This window comes from Erpetoichthys calabaricus, chromosome 1 (genome assembly GCF_900747795.2).
Source record: "Erpetoichthys calabaricus chromosome 1, fErpCal1.3, whole genome shotgun sequence".
NCBI classification, from domain to species: Eukaryota; Metazoa; Chordata; class Cladistia; order Polypteriformes; family Polypteridae; genus Erpetoichthys; species Erpetoichthys calabaricus.
Window position 1 is genome coordinate 200,562,914 of NC_041394.2, and position 14,466 is coordinate 200,577,379.

The 14,466-nt window shown below is 34.5% G+C and overlaps 1 protein-coding gene across 2 annotated transcripts in view; it reads left to right on the forward strand.

Moving 5' to 3' along the window:
• The window catches only part of LOC114658728 (A disintegrin and metalloproteinase with thrombospondin motifs 20-like), a 403,005-nt gene that overhangs the window by 267,802 nt on the left and 120,737 nt on the right, over window positions 1-14,466 (forward strand). For both annotated transcript variants that reach the window (XM_028810774.2, XM_051919511.1), the window contains exons 22-24: window positions 4,449-4,613; window positions 9,581-9,700; window positions 11,370-11,477. In XM_028810774.2, the coding sequence (XP_028666607.2) occupies window positions 4,449-4,613; window positions 9,581-9,700; window positions 11,370-11,477 (393 nt within the window). The remainder of the gene's footprint in view (window positions 1-4,448; window positions 4,614-9,580; window positions 9,701-11,369; window positions 11,478-14,466) is intronic.

Consider the following 14,466-nt stretch of genomic DNA (forward strand, 5'->3'; position numbering starts at 1 on the left):
CTTTGCCTTTTATTAATTAGTATAGATTTACAGTTACTACATCATCAAATCATATATAAATATAATAATGTCAGTATCATGATATACTGGAAATAATTATCAGAGGATTTCAGAAATTTAATTTCTTGTCAGAATTATGACAAACAAAACATATTTTGGTCATGTCCGTAACATTGCTCAACACCACTTTCATCATTTTTCCTTCTTAACATTCAACCAGTTGCTAAGGCACACAAGTTTGTTCGCATTTTTAGATGCCACAGTAGACCTCTTTTTGTGCACAATATGAAAAAGAGAATAAAAGGCAGCTGCACAATGCACATTTGAACAAAACCCTCAAATATCTGATTTTGAAATGCTTGCAAGAAGAATAAACCACCTGAATCACAACATCCCAAGTCTATTGTCAGGCTGTATGAAAATAATTTTGCTTGTTTGTATTTTTTAATATTTAGTTTCTATTTTATGAAATAAATGACATTACTTAGCACAGCACTGAATTGCCTCTGTGATTTTTCATCATGGGTATTTTGAATGCTTGTAGTTGCAGGAGCTGTACACTGCCTAGTTAAGGAAGGCCTTTTGTTATCAAGGTAACTGTTGTTACATTAAACGTTTAGGCACCACAGAATTCTCAACTTTTTTAATGCATGGCTTGGAGAAGTGATCACTTAATAATAATAATAATTAATTAATAAATAATCCAAAAGCAGCATTAAAAACTCAGGAATTTAAAAATCTCAGGGACTAATCTCCTTGCATGTAATACACACACAAAGACCTGACCTTTCTGTATTAATACTTAGTTTAATAACGCAATACTTTATCATCACTTCAGTAATTATAAAAACAACAACACTGTAATCCATAAGCACACGTTTGGAAGCTAATAACTCACCTGCAAGATTCCAGTAGTTTCTCCAGCCAGATAAGTTTATTGAATTCTGCAAATGTTAGAATGGCCAGCTCTTCATTGCAGTGTGTGCATACTGCTTTGTTTTTACGCAAAGAGCTATCTGAAACGTTAGTTTTAAAATGAAAGTTTCCACCGAGAGGTGTCACAGGTGTATCTGCCATTACTACACCCAGTCTTGTTTGCTTGTCTGTAATTACGTAACGTTAAAGGTGTGTGAGAACTGTGAACCATTGACGTCAACATGACATAGTGCATCAATAATTGTCCAATCACATTAGATTAAAAAAACCTAAAGCAATACTATTGTAATTCACTGCCAATAAATCTGAAAGCAACCAATTAAAGGGCAGCCTCTGGTTACCTGCTTGACAAAAGATCAAGGACTTACATACAGTCTCATTTGGCCGGTGTCCTTCACTCTGGAAATAAGGTATTCACACAGATTTTTTTTTGTCACACAGAAATTAAACAAATACAAGTTGGAACCAATTTTTAATGGATGCTGACATGCTCTGACACCAGGCACATTTTGCAAATAAATGTATTTTCATCATTGTTTCACATTACCTAAATTATTTAAATAGAGTTTTTAAAATATTTGGGTGGGAGGAGGGTGTCCCACAATATAAACAGCCACTGTTTTTAAGCAATTGTGTGTTTTCATTTCCATGCCAAGTATGCAAATCCCGCATTTTGGGGCTGTATATTCTTTCTCCCTGTAGATTAATGTTAGAATGGTCATTATCTTTAGTTGTAGTGCTGTCTTACACATGCCATTTGCTTCTTAGCATTTGCTGCAATGGAAGATGAGAGTATGATGAACATATACTGTATGTAAACTAAAAACTAGTATACTCCACTATTCAATTTCTATAAAGCTCAAAAGAGGCTCAGTGGCACAGTCACCACTACTGCTGCCTCAAAGTGGAAGGTACATGAGCTATCTCAGTTGCCAAGCCTTAATACTGAACTTTTAGTGTTTCAAAATGAAATGAAATTATTCAAAACACTGTCAAAAAATACAATTTTGGCAATGGAAATGCATTGCTATGCATACCGAGTAATGTGTCTTGTATGGCAACATTCTCAGTAGACCATCCTATTATATTTTTTGCCAAATTACAGACTAATCCATCCATTTATTACATTGCAGGACACAAGGTAGAAATTTGCACTTACTGAGATGAGGTTTCAAATAAGCCCAACTTGCAACATGTATTCTTTGGAATAGGACAGAAAAAACAGATGTAACAGTGGTTGATTGGGCAAACTATCAGTGCCTCGGGTCAAGAGATAAGAACACTTCAGGCATTTCAATGACAATGCATTTCTATTTAGCAAAAATGGAAGGAATTTAATGTTGACTCTTTACAGTTTTTTTTTTATCATGTATACTCTTCTAGCTTACCTTACAAAATGCATTTGTTATGTATTTGCTTGCTCTGCATAATTTCTGTACTGGAAAAAGTTAAAGATTATTTCCAAGCTGCTGAAAAGGAAAGAAGGTTAAAGACACAGTGTTTTGGCTGTTTATCTTTCATCAGGTGTGCAACTGAAAATGAAAGGGCAGGTAACATGTAATTGGGATGGGGGGATTGGAGGAAACAAAGGTAGGACAGAAAAAAGGAGAAAAGGGTCAGAGTAGGTGAGAAAAAACACTCATTTCTGTTCTTCATGATGAAGAATACTTATTAGCATACTATATATTGGTAGCATTTTTGTAAATTAAATAGTTCTTTTTGCTAAATAGGATTGTTCTCCTTAATTTTTAAAAGTATGGCTTCTTTCTTACATTTTTCTCCTTTCATTAGAAATATTAAAAAACTTTTTTTAACTTATTTCCACACTGTGTTTCAAACTGTCGAAAGAATGTTGAAAGAATCTGTTAAAATGAAATTTTCTTGTCAAATGTCACATTTTTATTCACTGCAGAAAATGATAAGTGCTGCAGCATATGAAGGACAGATAAATGGTAGAACATAATAGCACAGTCCTTAGTCACTCAATCAGATACAAGAGCAGACATTTCCTGTTCGAGTCCTGAGATTCATAGACAGATGGGGAAACCTGAAAACTTTTTTTTTTTAAACCAACATGTCTTATGTGAAGACTAATCATTATAAAAACAGAAAGTGAAGAATGATTTTAAAGTGTGATAAATGAAGCATATTATTGACAGCCTTTTATAGTATACCTCTTGTATTTAACCCTTTAACCGCCAACTCCCTAAATATTCCCCACGCCAGGCGAAATCTGAACAATTTTCGTTTTTTTACTTTTTTACATTTTTTTTACATTTTTTACATTTATTCAAGCAGTATTGACCACTAAATGTTGTGCAAGTTGCCAGTGTATACACGAAATCTATAAATGTAACCTGAATTCTCAGCTAAGCAAAACATCTTGATACCAAACCGTGCCCTTTTCAATGGTAGATACTGTCGAAACTGTAAGCGGCCCTTCCACGACAATAAACTTTCATCAACTGCAACTGACGGTCCTGGCATGTAGGGCAACTGAAATGCTTCAAATAAATGATCAATCAAAGGACGTAGCTTGAACAAGTGGTCGCGGTTTGGATCTTTCTTATCTGGCTCGTTTCTGTTGTCATTCAAATGAAAGAATTTCAGCAGCAAAGAGAATCGGTTACGTGTCATGACAGCTGCAAAAATAGGTGTTGCATACATAGGATCTGTAGACCAGTACATCTCAATATCTGGTTTTCTGATTATTCCCATCAACATCAAAATCCCAATGAATTTTTTCATTTCGTTTTCATCAGTGTCAAACCAAGCACGAACACAGGAATGTGGAGGTAAATTGGGATTTTTCTCAATAAACTGTGCTGCATACAGATTTGTCTGATGAACAAAATGTCTGATCAAATCAGGTGACACAAACAGCTCATAAAACTGCTCAGCAGTGTAATTGTTTACATCAACAGTAAAGCCACACGTTCCCTCAAACGAATGCAGAAAAGGTAGTTCACCTCGGGCAGCAGCCCAGCTGAGATGCTGGGGATACACCCACTCAGCGCCGTCATCCGATGCGTCTTCATTCACAATATCATGCAGCGCACGTTGCTGCTCATCACTGTCACTAAAATCTTCTTCAGAACTGCTACAATCATGATCAGAACTGTCCAAAATCGCCTGCAAAGCCTCACTTGAAGTCAGTTTACGTTTCGCCATATTCACAGCTGTTACATGCGAATCACGTCACATGACCGGCCAAAACAACCACAGACTTGTCGAAATACAACGTAGTAATAATACCCACGCCAAACCGTCAGTTATACTACTTGCCAGGCATTCATATAACCACAGGCAAATGTGCCGGATAATTCCGGCAGTATGGCGTTAGCAATAAAACAACGGTGCCGGATATATCCGGCAGAGGGCGGTTAAGGGGTTAATAGAAATGTATCATATGTCATTGTAGTAGGGCATTTCTGCAGTGACATTCAAAACCAGCAGACATTTTGCTTTACTTTTATAGGCCAAATGGTAACATATCATTTCCAACTTTACAGTGCCTTGTTACGTGCGGCAAGGGTGTGAAGCATCGACAGATTTGGTGTAGTTTAAATGAAGAACGTTTGACGGATAACCTCTGCAGCTCAAACACCAAGCCAGAGTCTGTAGGTGCCTGTGAACTGGCAGAATGTGCGTCTTGGCAAGTAGGGGCCTGGGGAATGGTGAGTATCTACACAATATTTCTCAAGTATTTGAAAGATTTTTTGAAGTTCAACCACTTATTGGCACTAAACTTGCCACATCATATTAAAAGTTTTAAGCAAACACTTATAAATCTGCACGCTACTATAAAATTATTTGTCATATTGATATATCATAATCAATTTTTTAATTAACAAATATAGTTGCCACCTTTGAAAAAGTTTGTTTTTTTAAAAGCCTATATCTGAGTCAAAATGATCAAGTAGTAATATACCAATCAATTACCATGTACAAATATTAATTATGTACAAATACAATATATATGAAACGCACTTTGAAGACAGGCCGTTTGTAACAGGTTTTGAATAATGTGAAGCATGCCATATTTAAAGATCCAAGGGCATGGATCCAGCTCACTGGCCATGAGTTTGATTCTCTTGCCCTACTTCATCAACATTTATTCAGTCCAGCCTTCCTACAGCTTGATTCTTAGATTTTAAGCTAGAAAAACTGGCAACATATAGGCCTATAGTGAAAAAGGTTGTTATTTGGTTATATGTGTTACTTGAAATTTGGTGTTAACTTCATACTCTCTGTGTCCCACTTGTGTCAAGCTGTTAACTGGTGATATGAAGACAGAGAGAGTTTTAAATTTGACAATCAGCGCTTGCAAACATTAAATTATTTGCTCTTGTTATTGATCATGCGTTCATCTAATTAATCTGTACTGCCATCTTAAAATTTCTGAAACTAAGAAAAATATCTTTTTTGTATTCACTGTAACATATTTCTTTTCCTTATTACAGAGGTGTAGAGGTACCTGGTATATCTGTTTAATGAAGAGTTTTTTTATTTTTGGTATTTTTTCATCCATTATCTAAACCACTTAATCTAGATCAGAGACAATCATGGCAACAACAAGTAGTACCAAGAGTAAAGCAAGAACTGTCACGGGACAGGGTACCAGTTGATCACTGGAAATCTGCTTTCAATCAAATGAGAATACATTTTCTTACAATAAAATGTACCTTTTTTGCATCTTTGCTGACAAACACACTTCAAATGAGTGTTTTTCCTATTATTGTAGCATAACATAACATTCTAAATCCACTTATCGTATATACTTGCGTTTAATTTCTCCCGCACATAAGTCAGGGCTTGATTTTACCATATAATTTCTGGTATTTTATAATGTCGGTCGTATCAATCAAATGCAGAAAACTCATGCTATTGGTACAAGAGATTATGATATGCTAACGCCCACCTGAGAGAGTAACCACAGAGCACATTGCCTTTTTTTTCTATGTATTGTGCCTAAGTGACCACACGGTAATACCCAAACTATTCTGAAGCAACCTTTGCACTGATTTGTGTTTTTTGTATCTCACACCCTCATACACCTTTATCGTAAGAGCATCCCTTATCTACGATGGCGCGTTCAATCAGAAGAAAATATGAAGCTGGTTTTAAATTAAAAGTCATTGAAGTGGCGAAAGAAATTGGTAACTGTGCTGCTGCAACAAAATTTAATATGTCTGAGAAACTGGTGTGAAAATTGGATGAAGCAAAGAAGATGTGTCATATTTTTGAATGGGCGTACAAGTCAGGGTTTGATTTTGTGATTGATTATTTGGGTTTCAAGACCCGACTTATATGCAAGTATATACGGTAATGTAATTATGAGTCATAGGGGGCCAAAGCCAATACTGACAACACAGTAGAAATGTAGGAAACAGCTCTCGCAGTTTGAATTACATCAAGCAATGTATATATATATATATATATATATATATATATATATATATATATATATATATATATATATATATATATACAGTAATCCCTCCTCCATCGCGGGGGTTGCATTCCAGAGCCACCCGCGAAATAAGAAAATCTGCGAAGTAGAAACCATATGTTTATATGGTTATTTTTATATTGTCATGCTTGGGTCACAGATTTGCGCAGAAACACAGGAGGTTGTAGAGAGACAGGAACGTTATTCAAACACTGCAAACAAACATTTGTCTCTTTTTCAAAAGTTTAAACTGTGCTCCATGACAAGACAGAGATGACAGTTCCGTCTCACAATTAAAAGAATGCAAACATATCTTCCTCTTCAAAGGAGCAAACAAATCAATAGGGCTGTTTGGCTTTTAAGTATGCGAAGCACCGCGGCACAAAGCTGTTGAAGGCGGCAGCTCACACCCCCTCCGTCAGGAGCAGAGAGAGAGATAGAGAGAGACAGATAAAAAAATCAATACATGCCCTTCGTGCTTTTAAGTATGCGAAGCACCGTTCAGCATGTCGTTTCAGGAAGCAGCTGCACAAAAGATAGCAACGTGAAGATAATCTTTCAGCATTTTTAGACGAGCGTCCGTATCGTCTAGGTGTGCGAACAGCCCCCCTGCTCAATCCCCTTACGTCAGGATCAGAGAAAGTCAGCGCAAGAGACAGAGAAAAGTAAGCTGGGTAGCTTCTCAGCCATCTGCCAATAGCGTCCCTTGTATGAAATCAACTGGGCAAACCAACTGAGGAAGCATGTACCAGAAATTAAAAGACCCATTGTCCTCAGAAACCCGCGAAGCAGCGAAAAATCCGCGATATATATTTAAATATGCTTACATATAAAATTCGCGATGGAGTGAAGCCGCGAAAGGCGAAGCGCGATATAGCGAGGGATTACTGTATATATATATATATTGCCCTGTGGTGGGTTGGCACCCTGCCTGGGGTTTGTTTCCTGTCCTTGCGGCCTGTGTTGGCTGGATGGATGGATGGATGGATATATATATATATATATATATATATATATATATATATATATATATATATATATATATATGTATATATATGTATATATATATATATATATATAGTGATAAATCCAGAGTATTGGTGATCCCCAAACCCTAAAACGAACACACATGTACAGTCCCGGGTACGAATACTCAAAGGTTTTTATTTTAACTATTTCCAAATGTGACATAAGCCCAAGCAAATACGGGTCTCTCTCACAATATCTCTCTTTTTCTTCCTACCACACTGCCCACCTCCACTCAAGTGTTGCTCCACTACCTCCCAGGTCTGACTCACTTGAATAAGGGAGTGCGGTCTCATTTATCACAGACCCAGGAGTACTTCCGGTGCCAGGACGACTGCCCAATGAAAGTACTTAATAGGAAGCTTGTCTCCCTACAGCATCCTTTCATGGCACCCAGTGACCCCAGCAGGGCTGTTATGCCTGACTACATATCCTGTCATGCCCTGCTGGCTTCTTACTGTGCAATGACCTCCTTGGCTGCTGCCATCTAGTGTGTTGGGGGAATAAAAAACCTCCAGCAAATTCTATTTTTAATGGGCTGTCCGTCCACCCTTTTCGGTCCTTCCTTCCAGGTCTGCTCCCTCTCCTGGACGGGATGCCCGTCCAACCCGTGTGGCATCTACAAAATATATATTTTTTTTTATGATATGTTAATTTAATGAATCATACAATAATATGAAAAATGATTTTCAGTGAAGATTCTGGAATTTGGTTGATTTCTGTGTTTTGGCATTAAGACATTTTTTATACTTTTTTTTTAGTGTGAATGTTAATGTAAAGGTTATAACATTTTTTTCCTTTTACAAAGTCTAAAAGTTTAACTTGCTAATATAATTCTTCATTATATGCTGTTTTTATCTTTCCTGGAGTGTCAGTTTTGCTGAGAAAACGGGTTAGAGATTTAACAATATCCATGCTCACATAATAAGTCATATACAATATTTAGATTTAATGGAGTGTCTTCCGTTCAGAAATATGACTTTTATTAACTTTTTAAAAATTGATAATGACCAGAGGATAATAAGCATCCTATTGAGAAATGTTTTGTGCCTTTCTTACCTACTAGGATAGGCTTTGCTTCCCACAGCTTTACAGTGTCGGTAAGGAAATGATTAGAAGGTCTGTATTGATTGCATTCCCATGTCTTGAAATATTTTTACTGACTCATTTACTAGAACAGTTAGTTCAAATGCAAGTTTAGTGTTGTTTTTTTCTGTAAAGACCAAAAAGCAGTTTATTGGTAATTAATTTCTGCTCCATTGTTTAATGTTATTCTTTTACGCTGGTTATAAAGCAAACCAAGTAAATATGAATACTAACCCAATGACATGGCTGTTAGCTTCACTGCCTTTCAGAATTTTTGGCCCTAAGTTTGATTATGAAAAAGAGTGCTTTCTTTGCTCTTTTCTGCTCGTTCTCCACATGATACCCAGTTTTTATTCTTAGTGATGCCCTGGATCTTTTCCAGGGAATTTATGCTGTCATGTGCCTGTTGCTTCTGATTTAGACTTGGGCTCCCTGTAATCCCCACCAAGATAAGAAAAATCAGACAGTGAATGGATGTTATGTTTTAACTTTTTGTCCATGTATTATAAAAATGTGAAAACATGTCTATGTTTCTTATTAGTTATTGTGCCAGTAACATGTGTAAGAACTCAGTAAAAGGCTTGCTTGTAAAATGTTTTTAGAGTATTCTGGCAGATACTAGTAGATCTTTTTAAATTATTTTTTCAAAACTTTCTGTTTCTTTTGTTTGTTGAATAATTCTTATACTACTGTTAAAGAGACTATATAGTACCACTGATATTGTTTCTATAACATTTATATAATTATACTGTATTATTATATAATATTTGATAGTAAGACAGAATGAAAACTGTGATACGTATTTAAAGTTCACTTTATTGGTTAAGTTCACAAAAATATATATAAATAAATAGTCATTGAACTATACTTTTCAATAAGGTATTTCTGTTGTTTTTAATCATCAAAAATTGGCTGGGTATGTACGGTATAGCTAAGCTGAAAGAAGAACTGGGAAAATTTAACTGAATTTTTACTTGTAATTTTAAAATGACACTGTAGCCTAAAATATGTGATCAATAAAATTGTGTGCTACATTATTTACAGAAATAAGATGAAACAGATGATTTTATTTTCTTATAGTGTACTGTGACTTGTGGTCATGGTTACCAGATGCGAGCAGTTAAGTGTGTGGCTGGAAACTATGGAGAGACTCTGGACGACAGAGAATGCAATGCAGCTGCCCGGCCAAGAGACAGTCAGGTAAAGAATGTTCTGTAGTTATGTAAAAAATTGATTTTCTTTTGATCTTTAGTTTTTATAATTTTACACAGCCAAAATCTGGGTACACTAATTTAGTGTCATCCACTCTGAGCTACTGTAGTTCTTATTCATAAGGTCAGTACTTCTTTTATATACAGTAGTACAATACCCTTTAGCGTGAAAACAGGATATTTAAAAAATCAACATTAAAAACACATAGAGAGAGAGAAACTCATAAAAAATCCATTAAGTGTTTATACAATCCGAGATATTAGTAAGATTTCAAGTGCTGAATTAACCAGTGGCCATTTTTATTATTATTCTACCGGGCTATTCAAATTGACCTTGCGTTCTTTGAAAACATTTGCAATAACATTTATTTTATGAATAAAAATGAAAAGACAACTGTACCTGATGTGTTAGGGATAACAGCAGTTAGAGGATTTGATTTGATAGATGGTTTCCAGCACAAACTATGCTGGAATATGTTCATATACTGGCATCCTGTAAAGCAGAGTTTAAAAAAAACTAAACTGACATAACCAGTGGGGAGTGAGTCTTTCTTACATAGTACATTTATGATAGCAAATTTTAAAATTCATAGACTAAATCTAAAATGAAGAGTGTTATATGGCATTGGGTTATATGTAATTTGTTTTTAGTTACAATAAAAAGGTTTTTAACTAATTATTTAAAGTAAAATCTAATGTACTACACTATGAAGTGTACTATAAAATGAGTTAATACACACTTCGTACAGCAGGTCATTGAAAATGGTTACGTTTATTTCATATTCTTAAAAATCGGTCAGTCTGAGGTTTGTAATATCTTTTGTCAAAGAATGTGTAATAGCTCAAATATTTTTATGCTTAGTTTTTTTGGGCAATCATAGACATTTATTAATTTCACACCCAAACCCAGAGCTGCACATAATTAATATAAATCCACACCATACTGAAATCACAATTTATTATTATAAGATAAATTAAAATTAGGATAATTAAAGTCTCTACTGTTCTTCTTATGCAGATTAGTAGACAGAGGGGTCCATTTAGCTTTCTAAAGCAGGGCTCTATGGTTTTTGATTATCAGCAGGTTTTGGACAGATTAAAAAAAAAGACTTTCTGTTTTTTATTTTTTCCTGCATGCTTCGATATAAAAAAACTGTCAGCTTGCTAGATAATTGGAAATTTACATTGATTGATTTTTAAACCTTAATGTATGATAATGGAATTGTGCCTAAGAAATGGATTAAGATTTATTTTAATTCTCAATTGTAATATTTCCCTTAGAAATGCTAAATTCTAATGCAGTCCTGCCAAAGTTAATAACATGCTGCAAATTTAAGCAATATTCATACTTTTAAACTATAATATCATATGCTAGGAAAATGCGACAAACATTTTTAAAGGATTAATCAGTTTTATTTAGGAACTTCAACAAATAAATAATAAACCTAAAGATTTGAATATTATTTTATAGTCTGGCCCAAAAACATTGCATTTGCTTCTTTTAGCTTATGTTTCAGGTATAGGTATGTGTAATTTTCCTGTACTAATTGAACTATAACATTTGTGTTCTTGAACCTTGTGTACAGAGTCTGGGAATATGAACATGGTTAACTGCGAAAGTCAGAATAAAGGATATTCTTTTCTCTTTGACAAAATAGGAATGTGAAATGCCTGTTTGTCCTGAGATTCCAAAAGTATTCACTACAGCCCTTCCTGGGAATCAAAGAGAGCTCTTAACTCAGTGGAGATATGGATCATGGACTCCAGTGAGTAAACAGCTAAACTTTGTGTAAATTATTATGTGAATTATGAACTATGTGTTACTGCTTTCTATAAATTGAAGAATAATTTATATTTTGCTAAAATCATTATCATTCTCCTGTTTCGTTAATTCAGTTTCTTTTGTTGTTGCTGGTTTTCATTGCACAAGGCAGAACTATTCTCCTTCTGTTTTCCATTTAATTTCTGTTTTTGTTTCTTTTCTTCCTATTAACATATTCAATTTTAGCAATAGGGAAGCCATCAAGAGTGTCTTGTTATGACAATATTTTACTTGTTTATTTCAGATGTTTAAAATCTACTGTTTCTGTTGCATTTATGTAAATGGTTATTAAGAACCGACTTTTTTAAAATTTACTTGTTTTCTTTCAAACAGCCTAAAGTAAAGTAGAGTACCCATTTGTACCTATTTATATAATTTGCCTGCAGAAATGCGTGTTCAGCTATCTGAACATGAAGTTAAGCATTTTTCCTTCTCACCATTTGAAATAATTTTTTTCTATTAATAGAATTTCCTGTTATATTTACTGTTTAGTTTGAATATTAAAAATACATGCTGTTGTCTGTACGCCAGGACCAGTTTCTAACATTGCACAGAGGTGCAACCTTTGGTTACCGTAGAACATTCTAACCTCCTGTCCATGGGTGACTTATATTTTGTAAAGTGCATATCATACTAAAAAAGTATTTTAAAATTCAATATACTATAATCAGCTATCTTATTATAAAAGCTTGAAAAATTAAAGTAAACAGAATGTTGAACATCAAAAGTGTTCACTTTGAATGTTATATTTTCATAGTTTTTCTTACCAAAGCCCAGTTATTGTACTATAAATTGGTTCATTTCAGAAGTAAGTACATTAGTGAGTGTGAATCTCTGTGGACTGGTGTATGCTGCTAGTTAGATAAACTGGAAAAACACCACAATAAATTCCACAAGATAAAATATAAATTTGCTGGATCACTTTCACAATATTGTGTACATTTGATCTGACATGTCTTCTAAAGTTACTTCCTGCCTTCAGGCTTTCCTTCACAAAGGACTGCACATGCCTTTACTACCCACTAGACAAAACTCACTACTTTCAAAGAAATACTATGCATTAAAATACTGTTTTTACTGGCTGTTCTGAATAAAAAATATCATGCAGTTGCTTCTTTGAAAGCATTCTGTGTTTTAATGAGTCTGAATGTCTTATTTGTAATTACTATCCCCACAAGACTGTATCTGTTATAGAAATGATGTTCTTTTTATTTTATAAACTATTGAATGTAGATGTAGCACTAAATACACTTAATGAATGTGTGCTGTATACATAAAACCCTCTGCCATCCACATGGCCTGTAACATTACAGTTATTCATATAAGATATCTTAGTTGCCTGTAACTGATTGTAAGAAGACAAAACTTATGTGTTATGGTCATGAATTTTCCTTTTTTATTCAAACATTTCTTTTTTGAAGAATTAAGTAGATTGATAAGGTACAATTTCCTTTTATGTGCCATTGTTTATATAATCTTAAATGAAGAGTTGATCAGTGATCCCTTTGAGATATTCAAACCTTTGGGTTAATTCAAATGTTTACAAACTATCAAGATGATGCCTTGACAGCTTAACATAAAAATGTAATAAAGAGACAGGCACCCTAGTACAATGTATTGCCTTGCTCAGGCACAGGTGCAAGACCTTCCTGCATTTGTGGATATGCCTCTGGCCAGAGCTAGGGTGGATTCATTTATCATTGTTGACATTGAAACAAATGACATAGGCAAGAAGAGGCTTCCAGACCTGCAAAATGAACTTAAGAAGCTATGTACTAAGACTAGAACAAACAAACAGTACTTAAAAGTAAAAAATCGGTATGTGAGTGTCAATAGGCTTTGCGCCCTAGGAACCAAGTTACCCAAACTATTCTATAACATGTCAGTAATTATTTACCACTCTGATTCCGATCTTTCTGATCATAAAATAGGTCATTACGATAGCAATTAATGAGAACAATTCATGATTAATTACAGAATTTCCCCTTGGGATTAACAAAGTATCTATCTATCTATCTATCTATCTATCTATCTATCTATCTATCTATCTATCTATCTATCTATCTATCTATCTATCTATCTATCTATCTATCTATCTGTCTGTCTGTCTGTCTGTCTGTCTGTCTGTCTGTCTGTCTGTCTGTCTGTCTGTCTGTCTGTCTATCTATCTATCTATCTATCTATCTATCTATCTATCTATCTTTCTGAATTACAGTATTTGAGGGTTCCTCTAAAGCGTCTCTTTCTCTTGCACAGTTTGGCTCAAAAACTAATCAGCACATCGTCATCTCATAACAGGCTTAAGTTTCCTTTTCTTAAAATTGGCAGATACTTAACATTTTAATATTTGCACTAGTATGTGAAAAGAAAAAGTAGTATACCATCTGTACTTTTTTAATAATATCAAAAAGCAAGTTTATAGGAAGATAGACTAATAGGAGCATTGATTACTTGGATATTATTAGGAGTAACACTACAAATAGTGGAGCACAGGAATAGGAACAGCCAGTGACTGTTTTAACGCGGTATGTTTAAACCCACAGTAACAGTTGAAACCTGTCTATATTTATTATCCATAAGAACCAGAAGAGAATTCATGGGGTTGATGTAATCGAACCGCTAGGATAAATTGGGCAAAATATAATAAAGTTCAAAACATTTTGTCAGAGTTTATGTGGAAAAACTACTGGATTGCTCAATGAAGTTAATCATTGCCTATTCAGTAATACCATTAATGAATCCTCAGAGATCAAAGCTTGTTTGATAGAAAATAAACCACACAGTTGTGTATGTGAAAATTCAGGAACCTGTTAGCTAGGTGCTGCCAAAGTTATATGTAACCACCTACATGATATTGTCTGCCACTAATATCATACATACTGTAGAGCACAAACTTATTATACATATTTGTTGAGAGCTTATTTATTTCATTT